This window comes from Polistes fuscatus, unplaced genomic scaffold, assembly GCF_010416935.1.
Source record: "Polistes fuscatus isolate 324 unplaced genomic scaffold, CU_Pfus_HIC Scaffold1, whole genome shotgun sequence".
Classification (NCBI taxonomy): Eukaryota; Metazoa; Arthropoda; class Insecta; order Hymenoptera; family Vespidae; genus Polistes; species Polistes fuscatus.
In genome coordinates, this window is record NW_025112997.1 from 7,905,999 (window position 1) to 7,931,386 (window position 25,388).

The following is a 25,388-nucleotide window of genomic DNA, read 5'->3' on the forward strand; positions in this document are numbered from 1 at the left end:
GTTATTTAAAATTACAAACGGAAATGACAATTGTTTGATCGATCGAAAAAGATGTTAGACAATTATCTTTTCACGGTTATTTTGAGTTCTATTAATATCTTTGAGATCAGCCAAACCATCGTGACTTCTGCCGAGCCCATGTATGACCTAATCGTGATCGATGCGTATTCACGAGGTGTAACAGCATGAAGGAAAGAACGGACATGTTGGTTAGCTGACAGAGAGTATAACGAAGAAAGCTGACTAGGTTCTCCTAGTCACGCTCCTTCAGCTTGTCCGTTTGAATGTAAACGACGAACGACGAATTACGACGCGAGTTATAAAGCAGAGGAATCAAGAACCATCGTGACAAATTTGACGAATATTGATAAGTAAATATGTATGAAGGATTTTAACTATTCATGTCTCGTATCGCAATACGACACTCCTACATAATTACCGAGAGTTATCGACCAATACCAATAAAATATATATTAACTCTTTAAATTTTTACTACCAGCATCATTGCCAAACATTGCTTGTTTTTAGTTATGCTAAAAAAGAAGTTTAATATTTTCTTATAAATATCTAATAAAAATATAAAATAAAAATTAGTTTTTTTATAAAAATGCTAAATTTTCTCTATTAAGTCTAATTATATATTAAAAATAAGCGAAATATAAAAGGGTTAACGTATTGTTAATCAGTTATTATATACAAAGATATAGTGCATATCATACTATATTAATAATTACAGAAAAATAATACAAATTTTGGAAAACTGGTAATATAAAAATTTAAGTAAACACTATCAAATATAATAAATAATATAATAACTTGCACTCTATTATATTCGTAATCGGTCAAGGCGACCTTTATAATGCCTTGTATGTAACTTTAATTACAAACTTGCATATCTACTTTTTATGTTTTGTTTTATTTTATTGGTTACGAAATAAATTATTATTTTATATTCAAAATGTGTAATGTTTTTAAAAAGTACTAAACTAAATTAAACTAGTAATACTACTAAATATCCACGTTAAACACATTGACCGTAACGTATATAATACTTAAAAATATTTTTATAATATATTTATAAATCGGCACACGTATTTTCTGAGCAATCTAATGGTATAAGTAATAGGTTGCCTAGAAATTTTGTGTTGACTTTGAAATAAATTTATATATAAAATATATTAAAAATATTAATCGAATATGGATTTATAACCCAGCACTAACTTTTCGGGCAATTTAATATTTTTGTAGATAATTAAAAAAAAAAAAATTAATTTATAGAGGATTAAATTAATCATCAATATGAATTTGATGTGAAACTTGAGAAATGAAAAGACCTCGATTAAACAAAATCCTTAGATCGTCGTATTGTATTTTCCACGAAGCTATAACATTACGTAGGAGGAAGTTATAACATGAGGATTCCTTTCCATTTTTTTTCTCTCTCTTCTTCGTTTCATTCTTATTGTCATTAGAAGAAACAGAAGATCGATTACGTGATCATTAGCAGAATCCACGCGTGACGTGAATCATTGGATCGCGTCTTCTCTTTCTTATTTCTTTCTCTTTTTTTCATATCAGAATGATCGAAAGCCTCATATTTACACTAGAAGACTCTCTCTCTCTCTTTACTGGTTTAATACGTGAAGTATTCGATTGCCGGTGCGACACGTAATATTTGCGACCGAAATTTGAATACTCCTGATAGGAAGGGGACAGTAGTCGTACAACGTTACAAGGCCGGCGATTTCGAGCGAGATATGTTCTATAACTTGGTATAGATTTTTTTTTACAGGCGACGTTTGAAAGAATATACCGCCGATATTGCGTACTACCGTATATCTATCGGTACTCATGCATTTGTATATGTGTATATATAGTACGTATTTACGATACTACAGTACTCTACGAACGTAATATTATGTAAGCGATACAGATAAGAAGAATTAGGAAATCTATTATACTTCCAACACAAAAAATGACGTTTGTAAATGTTATCATTTTTGTAATGTTTTGAAGTTTGCCTCGTATGAACTTTGAACGCACGATCACGACAAGAATCATCTACGAAAAAGAATCGACGACAAAAGAATTTCAGGTCACTTGGTTCATTTAAAAAAAAGAGCGGCAAAAAAGAATGAATGAATGAAAAAGAAAGATAGATCATAGGTTTTTAAAGAGCGCACAAGTACTCTCTCGCAAGCCATCGCGTTTCCATGCTCATCGTCGATGCAATACGCTCGGTCTCGCTTGTCGGGAAAGAAGAAAGAGTCTGATGAAGAAGAGGTTGCATTACAGTGCAATTAAATTAAAATTAGCTAATGCCAGGTAGTACTGTGTACGCGAAGAAGTATTCTTATCGTATTGACGAAGAAGCGGTATTCGCTGAATATTCATGAAGTAACGTGTATGCAAGAAGCTAGAAAAGGTGAGAGAGAAATAGATAGATAGATAGATAGATAGAGAAAAAAAGAAACAGAAAGAGAGTTTGAACGGAAGGTGAATTTGCAATTGCAAAGGTGTATAGTACGTGTTAACCTTTGTCTCTCCTGGATGGCAGCACGATACAAACTCGTACGTTGAATACTGTTTAATAATGCGACTACAGGATTTGTTTTTTGATAAATTATCATAGTATCTTATCTCTATATTAGGATATGAAATTTTAAAGAGAGAGAGAGAGAGATCATATTATAATCTGTATTCTCAAATTATTAAAAAATCGAAAATTATTTAAAAAATAGTAGAATAATCAATTATCAAGTTTTCAAAGAAATCAATTAGGCCAAGTCGTGCGGAAAACTACTAATATTTAATGATCTGATATTTTATAAAATTAAATTAAAGATTTTAACTTTGTACAAAAATAACTTTATTTCTAGTAGTATAATTAATATTACTTTAAATTTTCATTCATTTATGAGCATACAATTAAACTATAGCATGATAGTTTTAATGATTGTATAATGTAAGGTGTTCCAAAGTTTAATAATTTTTTGCTAAATAAAAATCACGAAATTATGGGATCTATGCTGTGTATAATTAACTTTTCGTCATTCTAAAGATTGATATAGTTTTACATAATTTGGATCAATTATTTCGTATTCGTATAAAAAGAAAAAATATATAAAATTAACTCACCATCGGATGACATTGCGAGAGGTAACAAATCGCCGGATGCTTTCAATTGATCGAACTTTTTGATCAACAAGAGAAGTCTGTAACACAAATACAAATATAAATATAAATATTACTAATTCATGGAGGAACGTACTATACGCAAACAGATTTGCAACACGTTTTTACCTAACTTTACCTAACTTTACCTAACTTCTACTTACAATACGGAAAAAAAGATAAAATAATTTATGTTCCTACATCAGTTGTAACTTTCCACCAAGTTTTTTCTCCTAAGCGTTTTATAAAAAATTTATCACTACTCGTTTCTTTTGAATATATCTACATACAAATCGATCTTGTTAAAAATAAGAAGTATTTTAGAGTTTTCATCCTTTACTTACTTCTTTTTTAACAACTTAAACTATATTTTTGAGAAGAAACTAAATGACTTTGTGTATATAAACAACAATAACAATAATAATAATAACGAATCTAATTACTACGGATACAAATGCGGTGTCACATTTATGTGAAAATATTAATATTATACATATATAATACTTGAATACTTTTTACAGACCAATTGATCGTGTAAAATGAACAGATATCGGTACTTCCACGTTAGAAATTAGATATGACACCGCAAGTTCTCATGTTGAAAAGATCGAACGTAGCCGTTCATCGAATTAATGCAGGCAAAGGGCCAAAGATCGATTTCTCTCATTTCGCTCACTTGGCTTGCGGCACATTGTGCTTCCTCTGCAAGTCGACGCGCAACCTCTCGCCAATGTGTCTGTACATGTCCGTTAGCGTGTTTAATGCAGTTTCTCGAACTTTTTCGGACGGGTCCGAGAGTAGTTTGACGATACTCGGAATTACACCAGAGAGAGCCATTTCGTCTGCGCCATGCCTTAACAAAAATGAACATGAAAAATATCTGAATACATAAATAATAAATCTGAATAATATAAAATATAAAAATAAGTTTTACGTGAGTCACTCAAGTGCCAAATCGATTAACCCCAAAAATACAAAAAGTAGAGAAGATTAATAAAGTAATATGCATTATCGTATCATTTATTATTAAAAGACCATACAAATTATTCTTATTTAATGTTGTTAAGCTTTTTTAAGGACATTTATTTTAAAGATTAAAAGTTAAATATTAGTCAAGCACATTGGTAATATAATGTTTAAAAATTCAGAAAGTGGAGTTAATCGTTTTGACCTGTGAACAGTACATATTTCTTTACTTACTCGTTCAAGGTTGTCGTTAACAAAACCAATGCTTCTTCTCTTAATTTAGCATTTTTATGGGTGAAGGCAGGACGAAATCTGTCCAACAATTGTTGGGGTGTCAAGCAACCCTTCTCCAGGATTTTAAGAAGAACCAAATGAGCCTTCTCCCTAGTAGCATCTTTGCTGTCACCTGTTAAACAAAAAGAATTTAATTAAAAACAATGTATTCATCATAATATGTAACGTAGTTTTACATCATTTGAAAATTTTTAGCCGCGTACCGGTAACGTAATACTACACTATTTGAAAATCATTAGCTAAAAACCGAATAGTCCAAGTCATTTGAACGCTATTAACTATGTGAAATTTTAAACAATAAGTAATTACAAACGTGGTATAATAAAGCAATATTTACTATATTTACTGACATTTAACCAGTTAGTTATTAGGTAGCCTTTTTGAAAAGTGTATACCTAAATTGAGTCGATGGCTTCTTTCGCTTTATCACGTTATCAAAACGTACAAACTTCGTAATTTCAATAAATACATTCCTGCTCATGTTTTTTGAAAAAAATGCGGAACACCATAATGTGGGATTCTATAAATATGAGATATCTAAATTTTTTGTTTCATATGCATCGCAAGCATATAACAGACCAATAAATGTATCTAATTTTGTTGCATTTAGTTCCTACTTATGTTAGTCTCCAACGCTGATATCCTTTCTTTTGTATTGATTGTATAGGTTTAAAAAAATTAATACCTTAATTTCTCGGCCGGTCATATAAACTGGCCGTGATAGATAGGACAGACTACATATATTTCTTAAAAAAAAAAATTAAATAAAATAAAATTAAACGAAAAGTAAATACTAAAAAATACATTGTATGCATATTTAAAAAAAAAATAAAGTTTGATAGCGATATGATAGCGATATGATAGCATTTAAATATGTAAAAGTTGTACAAAAGTTTAAAAATTGTTAATTTAACCGGTAGTGATAGGTTTAGTGTTAAGGTAACATAGAAGGCGTTATAGAGGATTAAGAGATCTATAGATACATATGCACATATGTAAGTGTGTTTCTACAACAACGTGTTTGGTGTGAATGACTTTCACGCGTGTTTTCTCTCTGTCTAAATTAGAGAAGGAAGAATTTTCTCACAGTCCTTCTCTCTTCCGTACTAATTAACATGAAAATTCTTCTTGAATCACGACGTCTTTTTTTCTTTCTTTCTCTTAGGTTAAAACGAGCGAGACCATAGTAAAGATAATAGCCGTGTGTTTAATTCATTAAGAAACGGTGATACAATAGACTAAGTATCTTTTAAATAAATATGCAGGATTTTCTTGTTATTTGTCCTACGATATGTATAGATTTATAAATGTGCTTTAAAGCCGAGCAAACACAAGAACGTTATATAACGCAATAAAACATAATAAATGAGAAAAACGTGTCCCACTCTTCTTTGTGGTCGTATTATAGAAAGCTAAAGGTTAATCCTTTCGAAAATGAGCGATTAACAGAGAAAGAAATATGTAAAAGGAATAGAAAATTCTTATCTAATTACGTAGAAACTAGAAATCCTTATTTACAAATTATGCCGGTTAACCTCAACCAAGTTACGTTCAATCCACTTTAAACCTTGACTCACTAACATACATCTACATGAGACTTAGGCGAACCTTTTAAAAATTTCATCAACCATCTAATATATTAAGCTTTTCACCCTTGATATAATCAAAGGAAATATTATAAAATATAGAGACTCGTATGCGAAATTAAAATTAAAAGAAAGAAAAAAAAGAACAAAATAAAAAATAATAAAAAGAGAAATAATATAGAAATGTAGTGTCGGGTAAAACTGAAATTTTATTCGCACCAAATTCCTTAAACATCGTTAACACCGGCAAGTTAGAAAGACAAAGAAAAAGCAAAGGAGAGGCCAAGTTTATGAACAAATAAGGTTGACATCTGTCATAGTCTTCAACCTCGTTAGAGGCCTTTAAAACGTCGATCGAGTTTGTTCTATCTGGAACTCATCTCGTCATTAACTATGATTCAACGTACAGTTTGTTGGTGGGGCTAATTAGAAAATCCTTGACTGTTCTTGCGCCAAGTTTTCCCCGTAAACGACCACCTTGACGCCAAAATCCCGATTTGATGTATTTTGTCGATTTTTCAATAGACTACCTAACACGTTTCTATTGGAAAAGTGTAATAAAATTGAATTAAAAGATGGCTTATCATTACTCACCTAGCCTATCTATCATTGGCTGTATTACTGTAGAAATATAAGGCTTGAAATCATGACCCATCCGATCGGCAAGATACGTGAGGATCTCCAACCCATTTTGAACGACCTGCAAGAAGAATAAGAATAACAGTAACTTACAATATACGTATAAGTACTCGACAATTGATTAAATCTGATGTGAAGTTAACGTGATCAATTAAACCTGATTGTCAGGATATTTCAAGACTTCTATTTTATCTGGCATGATTCATAAAAACTGATTACAAGTCAAGCATATATTGGGTTGCCTGAAAATTTCGTGTGCTAATCTATAAATATATATTTTAAGTAAAATACGACGGAACTTTTCGGGTAACCTAATATATAATACTCGTATGCATTTTGTGTTATTTAATTTGGAAATTTTATTATCTTATATATAATTAATCGCATTATAAATATTATTCTCTAAACCCTAAAAAGATATTATCAAAAATACTTCTCTTTTTAAATGTCTTCATTCCAACTAAATCTTAGGATTCGAATGTTATTTATTGCATTTCGTTTTATACACCCAATACTATCCTTAATAAGAATAACAATAATAATAAATAAAAAATCATTTCATTTCTTATTCGAAGCCAACGTATGAAAATTTGCTAATCTTTTTAAAAGAGGTGGAATTAATTTCAAAGCGGATAGGGATCGTTCGAAAGGGTAGCAATGTCATGGTGAAACATTAAGGAGGGGGGTTGGCTATCGGTACAACGTAATTGAATTGGCATCGATAAATGTTAGATTTCAGTGACGGTAGTGGTAGTAGCGACTGCGACGGCGATAGAGGGCGAGACCGTATTGATCCGGACAAGGAAGCAACCCTCGTATAAAGTTCCCTTAAAGTTGAAAAATCGCGGCAACCCTCTTGCTGCACTTTCCCTCTTTCTCGTAATTATGTTGTGTCTGGGAGCTTCACTCGCCGAAAAGCCGGTACTCGTCGCGTTTTCTCATCTAGGAAGCGAATGCAACGTGTTCTCACTATCCTTTCACCCTAACCAGCCCCTCTCTCCCCGTCTACCCTTCTTAGTCGCCCCTTTACAAACTCTTTCCAGGAGTTTCGTTTAATCCGGAAATCGTATCATTAAAACGAAAACAGTATAGCATGTGTCATTATTATTGTGCAGAAAAATCAAGAAAACACCTCTGGAGCGATGCATAGACAAGAGAAGATCTTCATTTGTTCCGCCTATCCTCAATTCTAACGATTTCGAAATTCAACGAATAAGATCTTTGTGACATAAACACAGAATTTCTAGATTTACAGTGGATACACTTACATTTCAAAGTCGATTATAAAGATCAATTTTAAAGTCTCTATTTTGTTTCTCTGTTAAATGTTTCGGGGATTAGTAGACGTGACCCTTTCTGCTGATAAAGAAAATATGGGTAATATGAAGTCACTTCAAAAGTGGATCGTTTCAGTCAAATTAGACCCGCATTTCCTCTAAGGATGTTTCCTTAATCTTTACTCAATATATAGGTAAGCTTACTATTTTTTCTTTAAGATGTACAGTTTTCATAAACTTTAATAATAAATGCGCTTTCGTTTCCGGGTTTCGATTTGCTTAATTCCAATCCGTGTTCCAATCCAATAATTCTTATTTTGATAACATCAATTGCAATGGTGACATCTGAATATTCGATCCCATTATCCAATCAACCCATTATTGGACAATTTTCCAGTAAACCAACTAACAAAAATAAAGCAATCTATTCGTTATTCACTTTGAATTAAGTGCCAGATAATTCTCGTCTTGTTTCTATTATTTATGTGACATAGTTAATCATGAATATAAAATTTTTCAAGCGTATTGAGATCAAATAGGAGGGAAGATATGAATATGCTTATATTCACGAGAATTCCGAATCAAACAATTATTTCAACGTAATCTACTATTCCTTCATAGCCTTTGCTCGTTTCATATAAATATATAATGAAAGATCAATAATTAGAATCAATTTTATCTCCGCTTTTGTATTATTTGAAGCAGCAACGCCTTCTTTTTACTTGATAAGGTTTTCAAAAGAAACAAATTTTCTATTACTAAAGCCTAATCATCGTAATTTTCAAATACTAGTTAACTACGAAATTCGAATCTTCGATTAGCACAACGTAATTAGCTATTTTTAATCGGACAAAAAAAATACACGACTAGACTCATACGATAACACAAAGCGATTTTTGCTGTGTTCCAGAATTCAAATGAATAACTTGTACAAAAAATTGTTATAAGAAAATTATGAAAAATAAACATTAAAAAATTTTTGAGGAACAATTAAAAAAGATCAAAGACAGATTCGGTAATATTCAAACCTACATATAAATTAGAAAAAAATCCATAGATTATGAATGAATCCTTATCGAATTTAATAAACAGTATTTTAAAACTGCAACAAATATATAAATTTAATACAATGTTTATACACGCTTTAATAGCAATTAACAAGAGATTACGCCAATTCTATCGGTCAATACCATGAATCAAGCGATACTTCCTCAATCCAGCATTTAAACCGTTCAACGGAAATTATATCGACTGACATAGTTTTTAATACCAGCGGCAATCATAGGTAGAGACTAATCAGGCGATAATGTGGTCCTATCAGCAGTAATAATCACTTCGTACAAAAATGCGAATAATTCTTAGGAAATGAGTCCTCAAGAATGAGTAACTCAGATAAGTATCAGATAAAACACACGAGAGTATGCTATAATTATTTATATGCCAATCATTCGATCACACAATATTAATCATATGGTTGTTGGACGTGTGACAGAAGGCATAATACGTACCTTCTAACAACTCCTACGCATTATTGTGAGGCCAATAGGAATCAAAAGACTCCTGTATTAGGACAAAAATTGCAGTCAACAGTATCATTTCAATCAACAGTTTCATTTGTGTCGAATCGATACTGCACGAAGCATGTTCTAATTACGTAATCCTTCAATTATGATATAAATATAACTATTAGTAGATTCCAAGGCCCGGACAACAAATCTGAACAAGATAGTACAAAGATTTATTTCGGAGAGCTAAAGATTAGAACCAAGTGGCGCCATGGACGAGATTTTAAAGTGAATAACCTGATCCTCATCAAGGAGGATAAAGCATCGATACGCTGGGTGCTTGCTGAGTGATGGAAATACAACTGAACGTGGACAAACAGTAGGGAATATTATCAGTCAAAACAACCAATGGGATGTACAAAGAGATCCGTAAACGGGATATACAAAGAGACCCATAGATGAGCTGCACTCTCTTCAAATAAAGAAAAATTAAAAACAATGGAGACGATGCTATTAATGCTTTTAATTTAAGACAATGATGAAGACTATATTATTTTAATATTTTATATATACAATTTTTAAACTATTATTATATTAAATTTCAACGTTAATTAGTTTATAATTAATTCGTAAGTGGCGATTTATGCCAGCTTAATATATGTGGGACTAATTTTCTCTTTGACGCATGAAATTAGTGATTTTATTGATCAATTAAGGTAATTCTTTGACCGGGTGGTATGTTCTACCTCTAAAATAGAAAGCATTTATCACCTTGATTTTACAATTAGATGGATCCTAACAATGATTTTTTGCTCTACACTTTTAATGGATTATTGCTCTACGACGAATCTACTTTTCTTGATCCTTGGAAGGTACATATAAGATTAATTATTGGTAGATCTTAATTTCCAGCGATTAGTCTTGATAGATCATAAATATTACTTTGTTCATAACTTTGAGATTTTACATATAAACTTTTTTCTCGACTTATAAATCAACAAAGAAATCAGACAATTTTAAGAAAAAGAAAGAAAAAGAAAAGGAAGAAAATAGAAATTTATATAAAAAGAAAAAAAAAAAAACCCATGAGCCTTGATTGAATGTATCCGGTTTACTAGTATCAAGTATGTTAAAAAATTTTCCTAATTTGTGAATAAAAAAAAACATAATAAAACAATCGTTTATTAAACTCCATTATAATTTGCTTCTAACTTTATTTCTAATACATATATACTTAAAAACATCCATTGTGAATATCAAACGTGTTTGTTGAATTTAATTTTCTGTATCTAAACACTTATAATAAAATTAGGTAACTAAATCGTTTTAGTTAAAGGCAAATCACTTAAAGACTGTTTTACCTCGTAGGTTACTTGTTTTACAAAATTATTTAAGCAAATAAATAGCGATAAATGCTTACCGTCTTAGGGGCAGAACATTTATGGTCATTATTAATTTAAGACATGAAATTACGTCTATTATGTTTAAAGATTTTATAACACAAGAGTAAGTTGTCAAACTGTCGAAACTATACACCGATGTTTCTGAAACTTTCAATATTTGTGTACTCCTTTTTATATTCTAGTAACTTAACTTTACTACTCAAGTAAAATCTTTCTTAAGTAATAGTTAGTTAGTTAACCGAAGTTGCTTATAAAAGCTATCAATATTTAAATATTTATACATCCGTTACAAATGTATAAGTTAATTTTGTTTATTTTCTTAATTATAATTTCAACTTACACAAATAGTTAGATTCTATATATTTTGTTATTTAATTCGCAAAAACTCATCAAATATCTCTAGTTAAAAAAAAATATTAGCGTGGATTATGAATAATCACTCACAAAGAAGAGCTTGTTAATTAAAACAATACGAACATGTTGAACGATATGTACCAGTAATTACAATAGACAAAGTCAAATAATCAAAAAAATAAATTATATGATTTGTTAAAATTATCAATAATATTAAATTAATCATAAAATAAATTAAGCACATATATTATATATGATTGAGTTTTAAACGTACGCAACAAAGATACACGTATGCTAGTAAAATCAAGAGAAAAACGATGAAAGAAAAATGACCACGGACAAGGAAGATAATAAATCGAAGATAAAAGTTACATGGAAACTTCAATCGATGTTTACATATACTTACTAAGAAAGTCTAATCCGTATATAGTTGAACCTTTGAATGCGTTTTAACGAAGCGCTATACATAGGCATATAAACCTATTTTAAAGTCACGGGGTAAACGTTCTCTGAGGGCTTTCTCTCTCTCTCTCATCTGGCTGTGACATCACTGCCCAGTACTGAAGCTTTTTATTACTCTTCCCTCCCCCACATCCCTCGCGCTACTAAACATAAATTCCGTATTATTAGACTTGCCATCACACCTTACTTTTCATCACTAATGTCGTTTCCGAAAATCTTAATCACATCTCGAAGATTTGTGATTATACGAAATACAAGAAACATTAGATTTTTCTGCAACTAATTCAAACATTTGGATGTCACTCTTTTACGCGCGGATTTACTCTAACGGACATTTTTATTTTCTTTACTTTAGTTGTCAAACTCGAAAGAGTCACAGCAGTGCCACGTGTGAGATATTTACATACGTATGATTTTCTTCGATCGCAAAATTTTTATAAATATAACAAATGTAAATTATCGTTATATATTTCAACGTTTAAAGCGGTGTTAAAAACAGTAGAAGTAAAGTAGTATACCTATAATAGCTACAAGTATTGTTTGCATGTATATGTTACCGTTAAAATTTGGAATCCGTTAAATCATGAAATAGCCAGCAAAATCATGAAATAATTATACTCATCTGTTAAACTATGAAGGAATACTTTAATAAATAAAATTTCACGAGAGATGAATAGTTAAGGTATGAAATTGAAATTTGATTCGAAGATTAGATTCGATAAAACAGCACATTAACAGAACATTGGTTTCGTAATACCAATTTTTTGAATTTTTTTACTTACTTTACTATCATAATTACTGGCACAATTGTTTAAATATAACATAAAATTGTTAAAAATCTAGTAAATTGAAGTCAATGTATACATTATTTTAAAAGATACAGTTGTTATTGCGGTATTTTATAGAACTCGTAAGAACACATTCTATAAAAAACTTCTGAAAATCTCTTATACGTGAATTACTTTTCTGGTTTTGGTATAATAAAGCAGCCATCATTTTACAGCTTTAATCAAAAATTAAATATATTTCCTAAGTTGAGAAATGTTGTTCTACAAAATAAACTTTTATAATAGTATCGATTGCTACTTTCTTTCGGTAAAGAAAGAAAGTCTACAATTGTACAGTTAGGTAGTACTGTCACGTAAACGGAGAACCAGTGACATTGTTAGGAAACATAGACTAAAGCTTTATAAATTTCTAAAAAAGGAGTACGAGGAAGCCATTCGTGCAATCGAAAAGATATCAGATTTTTCTTCCCCTTGAGAAGATACGAAGGAACTTCCAGACAATGTTCGTTCAGCTGTCGTAAGGATCGAACAGGGCAGTAGGCTGTTTGCCAAAAAATGTCAGTAACAATGGCGCATTCGCTGAGAGATTAAGAGCGAGTCGCAATCTTCGTTAGGAAGGTGGTATACGTTCGTTAAGAAACACTGCTATTCGAAAATGTGCCTCTTTTAAGGATATAACTTATACATACTCTTTTCCTTGGTACACAGATTTTGCGCACGTGTATGTGCGAAAAGAACTATCTGGATAACGATAAGAGGAAAGCCAAGTCCAACACAGTATTGCTATTTCAATGTTTCATTTATCGTGCGAAAAATAAGAGGAAAGTAAAGAGGAAGATGTGCAAAAGGAAAGCTCATGTATGTTGTATGTACAACGCGATATTTGTAGGTTAATGACAAACCGAAAAAGCAACAAGTAGATAGCTTTCCGCGTTAGTAATTAGAACGTATATACTTCTTTCTTTCCGATTAGTCGTTCGAATGTAAATGGAATGCTACATATGTACATCATATACGAATTTTCCTAGACCCTGATATTTTTATTCGTATGTCTTTACATTTTTTTAAGAGAAAATAATTTGAGCATAAAAAGAAATCATCATTAGTTTTAGAGTATATTATTTTCTGAAGGAGAGAAATAGCATCATCATCTTTTTTTTCTCAAGGAGAGACATCGAAGAAAAAAAAAACTTGAAATGACCACTCGTCTTATTGTGTGGAAGGTAATATATAATAAGTAAGAAAGTAGGGGAAAAGGGGTGAGAGAATTTGAAACTAATGGCGCCACAGTCGCGACTGCGGCTACAAGAAAAAATTCAAGGCGGGAAAATGAATCCAGCCGATGGAAATATGTAATGTAGGAATTGGAGAAGGAGACAAGCGTGAAACAATAAAAAAAACTATGCTAAATATAGCAGTGAACGGTCCAGATTACGTGTCACCGAGTTGATCATTAGTATGCGTGTGTACATGCGTAGATAGAATTGTAGATAAGGTGGCGCACGCGAAGGAGCTATAATCCAATAACTATACGAATCAAACGCATCTGTGTATGTGTTAGTCTCATACATAAAACATTTGCCATAAATACATAATAAGAATGCACGATCGAAGGAGAACTGAATTTTTATAGATGCCAGACGCAGACAGGCAGACGTATGTTTAAGAAACAATGACAATTTATTTTTTCCTCCCTTCCTCAGCAACTCTTTCGTACCCGTTCTTCGTATTTATTGTTACCATCAATAGAATGACGTAGATCACATCATAACGACGCAAAATGACGCGTTTGACGCGCGATTTTTCGAACAATATCAATTTCTTATCCTTTTTTGCAAGTAGTATCCATCGTGGTGTTACACGAATCAAGATACGAAATAAAATAATTTAACACAATGACAATCTAGACGATAACATTTAAAAAATAATTTCTTATCTTTTTTCTTACTTTTTTTTATTTTACTTATTCGAAAGAAACTTATTTAATACAAACTATCGTAAGTGTTTTAGTTCTTCAATATTAATTAATTATTTTCTCGACTTCTTTCTTTCCATTTTATTAAATCGTCACAAATTTCTCGTTTTGTTTTTCTTACAATTAATAAGTTTTACAAGCATATTACTTTTTATTTTATTATTTTAATAACATATAGCATCCATTCTGCTCTATTGTTTTTTTCTATAGAAAGCAAAATAACAGGAAAATAGCATAAAATAAAACATATTATGCATGTAAGGAACTTACTAAGAAAAAGGAAGAAACTTTTAGCACAACTTAATATTTCAAAGTTGATTTCTATAAATGTGTTGCATAAATAAGTTACTCTATCTCTCTCTTTTTCTTTTTTTTTTTTTTTCAAATCGTTCTTTATAAATGCGTTGTGTCCAATACTCGGATACCGAAAGAAATCTTAGCACGAGCGACAACAGCAAGCAAAGGACACCTCTCCTCCACATATATACATACATGGCGTGAAAGTTTTTTTCCTTATGCGACATGCATCTCGAACGAGTCGAGGTTCTCTATGACGTCGTCATCGTTGTGTTGTCGTTGTCGTCGTCGTCGAGAGGAACTCAACTCTGCGACAGATTTAACCAAGAAAGAAATCAATTTCAAAGCAGCGGGAGTCTAACTCACTGAGCAAGAACGACTGAGATCGTGTGTACAACAGATCCGTCATGTTTAAACTGTAATCCAGTAAAATATCTTGCGATTATCTTAAAACGCAATCCGGTAAATTCAAGGAGTATCGCCATTTTTGGACATCCCGTGCAGCATGAGAAAACAGTATATATGTATGTATTCGCGCCGCTATATAAACTCGGCTTTGCTTTATCGATTCTACGGAATATGACTCATCTGAACACATCGTAGATCGTTGACATAGGATTTTTCTTTTTCGTTTTCTTTTCCTTTTGATGAAAAGTTTGTAACACGTAGGAACTCGTCATAAAATTATTTGTCCAATACATGCACTTCATATCATTGTAGAGTTCAATTTTTTCAAATATTCAGTTTATCTCAGAACATACTCTATTCATATTTATCTGAGATCATAATTACAATAATTTTCCTCGATATCATGATTTTATTACGCAAGGTACAAGAATAAGAGGAAACTCTTACGATTTTAAAAACAAATATGATATATGGTCCAGTAATCTTTAATGCGACAAGTACATTTTCTTCTTATATATTCGTTTATTTATTTATTTTTAACAGATTACATAATACGACACAATAGACAATTACAATTGCCGCTTGACTGCAAATGGATGACAATGAGCGAGGATAATATAATAACGAGATTTCTCTCGACGAGTATGTTAAAACGTGACTCAATTAAAGAAAGTTATTATTAGAAAAGACTTATCAATATTTTGTTTGCAAACGTTAAGCTACTTTAATTCTTGCATTATATAAGGTCATCCCTAAAGTTTCTTGCTTTTTTCTTAGCAAGTTTTATATGCACAATATTTTGTATATAACTCATAATCAGTAAAATAACACAAAATAAAAAATATTGCAATAAATGCAATAAATTCGAAGAATACAAATCGAATTTGGAATAGCGGAAAATAGATATTTTATACTAATTTTAAAAATGAAGAATCGTCTTTATCCACTTGAATGAACGTGTTCCTAGGGATAAACCCATCATCGAGGGGTCTCGAATTCGCTAACGTTTACTAAATCCTATAACACCCCTTCACAAGAACACGATACACTACTCTTGTAAATTCCGTCAACTATATCGGTTTGCACCTTCCGACGAGCATTCGAAACTTGAATTGCTTCTTCGTGATCCTCGAACTTTTGAACTTTTGAACTTCAAAAGAGTTAATGCATGAATGCAAATATATGTGTATATATATATATATATGCGTATATACTACATGATATACAAAATAAGACATTTTACCAACGTCAAAATGAACTAACCAATTTTCATGTATGCATATGTATCTCCTACTAATAATTTTGTTCATCAAATTTCTAATAAAAATGAAGGAGAGAGAAAGAAAGAGGGAGAGAGAGAGAGAAAAAGGGAAGGAGAAGAGAGAAAGGGAAGGAAGGGGGAATACTAAGAACTAGAATTTAATGAAGGAAAATTATGGAAAGGAAAAGAAATAGCACGATATTTGGTTCCTATAATTTCGATGAATGAGCACCTCTGTACGCACGCAACGAAAGAGTTTATATAGAGGAAAGTGAAGAGAGAGAGAAAAAGAAGAGGGAAAGAGAAAGAGAAAGAGAGAGAAAAAGAGTATTGTGCAGGAGAGGGGTTGTCACTCGGCACACCCCACTCCCACTACATGGTCATCTGACGAAAGCGTACTCGAAGAAAGGATATTCATCAACTTTGTTTCTTTCTAGTTCTTTTTTTCTCTTCCTTCACGACTACAATTCGAGCGACGATCTCTCATGTCTAGACTGCTTAGCGACTAGACTACACTCTAAAGAAAGAGAGAGAGACAGAGAGTGAGAGAGAGGAGCGCGCATTCGCACGTGCTTTATCCGCGCGTAACCGCAGCATAAAAGATATAACATATACGTGACGACACAAATTAACAACGATAATGAAAAATTCTTGTGTTCTTTTTTTGAGTTATTTTAATTTTGTATTATCCTCGAAAATTTATTTTTTCTCTTGACTACATAATAATACGTTGTTAATAGGAAGTACCGATACAAATCAAAATTGGTCACGTAGGACATTTGAACATTATGATCGATGACGGATATTTTACCATTTACGGAGCGTTTACGGGGTGTTCGTCTTTCCTCCGTACTATCCGCGCGATTCCTACGGAATTGTAAAAGAAAGGCGGATCGACAGGGGAGGAGACCAGAAGAGAATAGGGAGGGGGGAAGAGATGAAGATCGTCGGTAACGTCCGACACGACCCAGACGCACCCACACCCATTTAACTTTTAAAGAGTACAGTTTACGAAAAGCTCATTTCCTCACCTTTGGATTGCCGTTGGTTAGCCATGGTATCACATTGTCGATAAAGAGTCCGATGTCTTGGCATTCGATGCTCTTATCCGGGTCACCCAGGTAGTTCAATACCAAATCACCGATTGAAAGTTTTTTCTTTATATCCGTCGTGGACAGCAACGGCATAAAACCGTCCATGTCCCGCGGATTTCCCGACATGGCGCCCGATAATATGTCTAACTTTGGTGTAATCTCTATCAACGTACGAACACTGCGATCATCCGCACCATACACGCGACGCCATCTTGATTTCACTGTCCTACCGTTCTCTATCTTTCTCTCTTCTTCTTTCTCGCACAAACGACACCAGTGCCACGCTTAGCTCTCGAGGCAACCAACTGAACTATTCTTTGATAGTGTCGAGGGTATTTGAATTGGCGCCTTTTATGATGCGCGATGTTTTTAATAAGTGAAAGGCTATCGTGTTTTTAGACTATAACGATAGCTCTTCGGTTGATAGTAGAAACACACACGTGGATACAATTTAATCAATCGGTGCTACAAATATTTCTTTTACAATTTCGTTCATTCAGATTATTTATACTAAGATATCTTATCACGATGAAAAAGATAAGTAATTTCTTTTTTCTTTTAAATAATATTTTGGTAGTACTAAATATTGCTCGATTTACATTTGTGATGATTTAATGAATATGTTTTTATATACATAGTTACATTTACATATATATTAGTATATATTTACAATTATTATTATTAATAATTATGCTCTTGCGATATTTTTAATGCAATAGCGTATTAGTGAAGAAAATATTTTTTGAAATCTATGATTCATAATTTACATTGAGAACAATAATATGATTTCTAATCTTTCTAATTATAATAATTTTCTAATCTTTCTATCTAAAGTCGAAAGGTTTTTACATTAAATTTTTCTGTGGAAGAATCGTGCAAGAAAACTTCCCTTATAGATAATGAATTTCGCAGAAAAACTATTATAGTTTATACAATATCGCTAAGCATAATTTTCAGAAAAAGGAATAATTTATTTTACTATATATTTTATATATATATAATTCTCACTTTCTTAAAGTAAAAATTATATTTGTAAAAAGCTAGCTTTTACAAGACTTGCATTTATGTAACATTTCTTATTTAAGAAATTTCCAAATTTAGAGTATAATATCACAAAAAATATATTATTTCATAATTTTACATCAATTTAACTAGTTTTTTTTTGTATAAATGAAAATATGATAAGAAAATGTGTAGTTAATTATCATGATAGTTCTTATAAAAATGTAACTGCTTCTCTTATAAAAACTGCTTTTTTTCTGCATGTTAAAATTTCAACTAATTGTATTTTCTGAATAATTATATATCAATAATAAATAATATTTATTAGTATGTTATACGTATGTTTGTGTGTATGCGCTATGTGTGTATCTGCACTCACGCGTACATATATACATACATACATACATACATACATATACGGTATGTATACATTATACATATATATTACTCTTTATAAATAGTATATTGCATGCACATTTTGCAGTATTTATTACAATCCATATATGTTCCATCTTGATATTTAAAAATGCTAATAACTATATCACATACCGCTGCGATAAAACTGGTAAAATCTGTAGTTAAGATATATATATATATATATGTATTTTAGGTAATGTCTTTGCTATATTTTCTTTTTGAACTGATCACTTGAAACTTCTTATAATAAATTTTAAGATTACATAAGCCATATGTAAAACTAAAACATTTTTTTTTAAACTTTACGCTTGGTATTGTAGCTCTATATTTAAATAAATGTGCTTGTTTAAAATCTCGACTATTTTTATCACTTAATTCACTAATTGAGTATACAGGCTATTTCCATAATGGTGTTACAAACTTTGTAGGTGTATACCATACCTCAAAACTAAAAATCTTAATAAATATAAGTCTTTCTTACATATAATTTTAAATAATTATATGTATATATTGCATATATTATACATATACTATATCTATATATATATAGTACTCATATATATACATATATGAGCAACTTCCCACATACACACGTATGTAAGGAATTGTTTTAGGGAGACTATATAACATCATTGACTAATGCTAATTACTTTTATAATTAATAGAGATAATGTTATTATTAATAGAGATCTGTTTTATATATATTTTTAATGATAAAATATAAATACTTTTTCCAAGCACTATATGATGATGAAAAAGAGAGATTTCATTGATGAAATTATAATTTAATATCTATGATAATTTTTTTCTTCGTCTCTGTGCTATAGAAAATGAGGCATCAAAATTTTATAGTCTTGAGATGTAATTATTTTTAAATTAAATTATAATTACAAAATTTCCTACTTTGATTATTAAAGTTTAATATATTTACTAATAGCTCTAAATTTTCGATCGTACAGCATTTACTACTAATTTAACTAAACAATACAGAAGAGCATTACGAATATCAGAACTGTGTACGATCAGCAAGAGCAATTTATTTCATTAATTATATAGATATTTAATGTTATTAATATTTACTATATATTGCTTGTTTTAATGAACCTTTTCCCTATGGCCTATTATACTTTGAATGAATAGAAGATTAATGGAATGATTCTTAACCCTTTCGCTACGAATGGTGACTATAGTCACCCGACCCCTGACGCTTGTTATGTACGAACGGTGACTATAATCACCCATGATTTTTCGTGAATAGAGTATATTTGTAATCGTCATGTTTACTTATCGCGATTGTTTTGCACTTTGTGCATAACTTTGAAACTGTCTATACGAAAAAATTACATTATTACAAGTTATATTTTCTAATTGCATTATGTGATAATTTTTCCACCTTCTCCTTTTTATGGGTGATTACAGGTGTTTCGTAAGTGCACACTTTCGGCGCGGCGGCTCGTTCAGTGGGAAGTAGCGCGCTGAAAAATCGGCCCGTAGCGAAAGGGTTAATGATTTACCGTTCAATGTACTTCAATTGATTTATATATATATATATATATATATATATATATATATGTACTTGCATAAAATTTCTTAGGCTTTTTAGAATTATAATAATGTACTAAAGTACGTTGTGTGTGAGATTTAGAAATAGTAATTATTAGCAATAACAAGAAAAAAGCAAGTTCATAAGTGCATATATAAATATTTTAAAAGACAATGCAATATCCCATTCTACCTTACAGACATGTATTATATATGAAATATTATTTACAAAATAATGTTCTAATAGTTCTATATACGCTTTATTTTAATTAGTTCCTAGTAATAAATTAAAAAAAAAGAACATAAACCAGTGGATTCACGTGTACAAATGAATTTCTAACAAAGGATGCTGCTTCGATATTTCATCACGTCATTTAAATTTTGAACATTTTCCTTTCTTTTTTGTATGCCTAATTTACTAAAATGAGGTCAATATTATTAAGAGAAAGAACATTACTGTTGTTGCTGAAGCTGTTGCAATAAAGGACAGACTTCTACCAACGGTGTACCTAGAATCTCTTGGCAAACTTGATTCATATCAGGTTCCATCATTAGAGATGATATTTGATCTTCTGTTAACATCTCCACACTAGACAAAAAAGATACATAGGATTATTTATTAACAAACTATCATATAAATATTTAAATATATTTTTCTTAAGTTATATAATTAACAAATTTACCTGGCTAAACTTTCACTATCTGAAGTTTCTTCATCCGGGTTAAGATAGGTCATAGTTTTTTCTAAAGGACTTGGAACCTTCTTCCCTTTCGATTCTGATTTTTCAGATTTCTCTTTATCTCTTTCATTTGTTTTTGGTTCGCTAGAACGACGCTCTGTTAGACCGGATATGTTTAGCATCATCATTCCATGATTTAACAATTCTTTGACTCGTTCTCCTGTTCCTCCACTCCATAGCATATCCAAAGATTGTCTTCTACTTGAATTAGCTAAAAGATAAATTATTATATAGGTTTCAATCAATTTTATCATTGAATAAATAACATAAATTATATTAGAAAAAATTGTATAACATACCAGAACTACCATCACTTATTTCACTAGCAGCAGAACTTCGAGTAATCCAATTGGCTAGACTAGTGTCAAGTTTACCCTTACTTCTTACTGATGGACTTCTTGTGACCTCTGCTCTCTTTTCTTCGCTTAAACTAACTTCATTTGTTCGTGTCATTGAAGGTAAAGATTTCTGTGAAACTAACCGTTTCCGAATATTTTGATCATTATGCAATGCTTGAATATTTATTGGAAGAATTGGAAGATTGAGATTTTCAGGACTCAAATCCATTGGCAAAGGTTTATAAGGAATTTGATCTTCTTCATCAGAATAGATGTCATTATTGTAATATATTTCATCAGGTGAATTATTCAAACTAATTTCTGTCCATTCTTCGCCATTCTGCGTTGCAGAATTACTTTTCTCATCATGCACCGGTGATTGAATCTTAACCTTCTTTTCGATAGGAGATATAATATTAGAAAGATCAGATAAACGAGATGTAGAAGAACTTGTATGATTTAATTGTACGATATGTTTCATGTCAGTTGTGGCGATGCTTCGCGGACGGTCTCTCTTTATATATTTCCGAGGTTCTGAAGTTGAAAGATTCATATTATTTAGGCCCAAATATTCAGAGGATGGATTCCTCTCAATCTGTAATAAGTAATATTTAGGATTAATGTGAATATGATTAATTAATTTATATAAGTATAATTATATACTATATATAGAACCAATTACTTGCATAACTGGAAGGATTAGTGTATATATAAATATTATAATCACTCATAGCACATGACATAGATAACAGAAATGTACATATTAACAGAGATTACAATATTGTTTAAAATATATATTATTTACTTTGGTAGGCACAAGGCAGGGAGTACTTGGACTCACTCTATCAGAGAGGCGCAAATATTCATCACTAGTATAATCTGTACTATCTGGTGAACCAGTTATACTTGAATCAGTTGGAGTTGCTGTATTTGTCTGCATGGAGGAAGGATCTGTAGCATCTCGTACATGCTTTCCATAATCATCTGAAGTGTCGCATTGCCTCGTCTAAAAGAATGATTAGAAATTTCTTAAATTACTTCTTACTATAAAGATTTTTAAACATAGTTTATTATAATACATACCTTATGTATCTCATCACTAATACGTTCTAAATTTCTCAAAGCTTCTGCATATGTCATTTTAGCTTCACCAACTGATCTCTCCAATACACTAACTTTCATCTTTTGTTCTTCTAACATTTGATTGAAATGTGCTTTCATTTCATAATAAGGCCTGCATATAATTTATAATTTAATGATAAATAATTGTTTATAAATAATAATCAATTTTAATTATTTTCAATATTTAATTTAAAATTTATAAAGTTTAACAAAGAATTATAATTTATATCAATTAACAATATAAAGAATAATGAAACATTTGCATTTTTTGCAGATACATATCTTCATAAAGTGATTTTGATAATATAAATATTATATATTATATTTATAAATAGATTATTCATGCACAAACAGGATGACAATTCAAAAATAAAATCTCAAATGATGCTGGTTTAATTGCTCACACAGAATAAAATATAATACAAAAAAAAGATTATCTATCCTACTTACAACATGAGCAAGTTGTGCCTGTAGGCGATACTGTTTATCAGAAGCAAGCTGCGACGTGCACCCATACTGCCAACATGAATATAACCAAAAGACATAAATATCCTAACATCTATATAAAAAATCATATCTACATTCAAGAATATTATATTGAATACAATTGGTGGAGAAAAAATAAATGCAAACACTACCAAATACAAAAAGAGAAAAAGGAAATATATTTGTAAAAATATATAAAACTTGACAACAACGTATAATCAAGAGACTTTCGTCAAATAAAGGGTTCTAGCTTATTAAATTAGCTGAATTGTTTGTTTAAATGCAATAACTTTCCATGCAATAATATCAAGAAAATTTAAAAAACAATACTTTAATACAAAAATTAACAATTGTTCATACCTTGACTTGGCAATTGCACGTTTTAATTCTCTTTGTAATCTTTGAACTTCGTGTTCCGCTTTATGGTACAACGCAGTCGTATGCCTATGCTCTGCCTCAGATAGAGCTCGTTCGTGCTCTGATTCATTAACTCTAGCTGTTGCATGATTTAACATTTCCTATATTTATGTTCAATGAAAGATAACCAAGAGATATAGCTCTTTTTAGTTTATTTCATTATTTACTAATATTTTGCATTTAAACTATATGTATATCTATATATACCTGCCATGCATGATCAAAACATCTCCCTTCCGTTCTTAGTCCCTCTTCTGCTAAGTATACCATCTCTTTGGCAGCTGCATGTTGACTGTTGGCTCTTTCAAATCTAATCGCAGCCTTTTGTGTCTCCTGTAGAGCCTATGATACATTATTATTTATATATTATACTTATAATAATAATATATATATATACATCATTATGAATATCATTCTTTTAATTACTTCTTTTGCTTTAAATCTAGAATCATAATAGGGTCTAGATTTTTCAATACAGGCTCCAAGTTTTTTAGCCAGAGAATCAATTTTAATAGTAGATTCGCACAATAACTCTCTGAATGTGGCCCTTGCTTCCTAAAATTAAAATTAAAAATATATAAATTTGTTCAAAAATAATGCTTAGGGAAAATAAATTACTTATAAATAGAACCTAATGTATAATATAAAGCAATGTAAAATGCATGTATCGTAATTTATCCTGATAAGGCAAATCAGTACAAAGTCTCACGTCATGAATAGTTTCTTTAGCTGTCATTGTGATAAATGACTACGTAGGTGATCATCTTCACGAGCTATTATCCATTTTGCCCGTATGCTATACATCAATCACTTCAATGAAATCTAGTCAGAACTCGTTTCAAAACTAGCAATTAACTTGAACCTTTGAAGAATATATGTTTTCTAATTCAAAAACTCTAGCTTAATAAACATAAAATAAACAATAAATAAATAAATAAATAAATGAAGGGGGGAAAATAAAAGTGAAAACATAGCCATATATAATATATTTTTATCATACTTACATCCAAATCTACTTCGAGTTTATTGATATCATCTGTAGCTGTGTTCAATCTTTCAAGTTCAATCTGCAATAATTGTTACAATGGCATAAAAATAAGATCATTATGAATGTATGGTAATATGTAACATATTGTTACGTGCATGATAAAGTGAAAAAAATATATTAAAAAGTGCTTTTGAAATAAATAAAGATACTTACTGAAATATTTTTGTTCTTTTTTAATTTTATTTTAATATAATTTATTTATAACGTGACGGTGTAAAAATAAAAAAATTTACCGTAATAATTAATTTTATGCTAATTGTGATAAAATAGTTTCTATAGGGACGATGGAGGGGAAGTATTAAATTCATCGACCATATTTTCCAATCTAACAAGTAACGTACAATCGAATAAAATTAGATAATACGTATCAGACTTGTATAATAATTTAAACACGATACAAATGCTTTGTGACGCACAGAAAGACAGTTTATTAAAGCTCCAGATCGTATAATAAATAAGGAAATGTCAATGTCATAAATGCCTGATCGCGAAAGCCATGACACACTCTGTTTATTTAAGAAACAACAAATTGTCTTACCTGTACTCTAGGATCCACCGCATCGTCAACACGATCAGAATCATCGTCACATTCCTTTTGTACACGTCCACTCATAATTAAAGCTAAAAATGAATTTTATTTACAATTTTTCATGGCACCTATATCGTCTGCTACATATCAGGTAGCCATGTTGGATTTTAGAACTTATCCGCAGGGCCGTGCATAGATCGTTGTGCTAATCAACGATAATACAACTTTCAAATATAAAAATAAATCATCATCAAATTCAATATA

General features: G+C 30.7%; 2 protein-coding genes and 1 long non-coding RNA gene across 14 annotated transcripts in view; 1 reads left to right on the forward strand and 2 right to left on the reverse strand.

Annotated features, from left to right (window-relative positions):
* LOC122520614 (CLIP-associating protein 1) overlaps nt 1-19,428 on the reverse strand; it is a 38,499-nt gene extending 19,071 nt beyond the window's left edge. For all 11 annotated transcript variants that reach the window (XM_043640831.1, XM_043640842.1, XM_043640818.1 and 8 more), the window contains exons 1-5: nt 17,421-19,428; nt 6,615-6,720; nt 4,375-4,546; nt 3,851-4,027; nt 3,139-3,215 (exon numbers count right to left, since the gene is read on the reverse strand). In XM_043640831.1, coding sequence (XP_043496766.1) covers nt 3,139-3,215; nt 3,851-4,027; nt 4,375-4,546; nt 6,615-6,720; nt 17,421-17,609 — 721 coding nt within the window. In that variant the 5' untranslated portion in view covers nt 17,610-19,428. The remainder of the gene's footprint in view (nt 1-3,138; nt 3,216-3,850; nt 4,028-4,374; nt 4,547-6,614; nt 6,721-17,420) is intronic.
* LOC122520671 lies at nt 15,160-15,810 on the forward strand. Its single transcript, XR_006304591.1, has 2 exons — nt 15,160-15,244; nt 15,672-15,810. It is a non-coding gene; the product is annotated as an uncharacterized LOC122520671 (long non-coding RNA).
* Nucleotides 19,429-19,711: 283 nt separating the features above from the next.
* LOC122520674 lies at nt 19,712-25,303 on the reverse strand. Of its 2 annotated transcripts, XM_043640878.1 has the most exons (11): nt 25,134-25,303; nt 24,552-24,614; nt 23,974-24,102; nt 23,755-23,889; nt 23,491-23,648; nt 23,095-23,160; nt 22,606-22,756; nt 22,328-22,528; nt 21,484-22,117; nt 21,128-21,395; nt 19,712-21,033 (listed from the first exon to the last, which is right to left on the reverse strand). In XM_043640878.1, exons 1-11 carry the CDS (start codon nt 25,206-25,208, stop codon nt 20,898-20,900), a joined length of 2,016 nt encoding a protein of 671 aa, XP_043496813.1. In that variant the 5' UTR covers nt 25,209-25,303; the 3' UTR covers nt 19,712-20,897. The 2 variants fall into 2 exon arrangements, with proteins under 2 accessions (XP_043496813.1, XP_043496821.1); XM_043640886.1 differs by lacking the exon at nt 23,095-23,160.
* Between the last annotated feature and the right edge of the window lie 85 nt (nt 25,304-25,388).

What these genes read in the sequence shown, in the direction of transcription:
- LOC122520674 (XM_043640878.1), bottom strand. Translation starts at nt 25,208, where the DNA reads ATGAGTGGACGTGTACAAAAGGAATGTGACGATGATTCTGATCGTGTT. An exon ending in CGGTGGATCCTAGAGTACAG is followed by an intron (nt 24,615 to 25,133) that starts GTAAGACAATTT and finishes CAATTATTGCAG; the next exon opens with ATTGAACTTGAAAGATTGAA. An exon ending in CGTGCAATTGCCAAGTCAAG is followed by an intron (nt 23,161 to 23,490) that starts GTATGAACAATT and finishes TCATGTTGGCAG; the next exon opens with TATGGGTGCACGTCGCAGCT.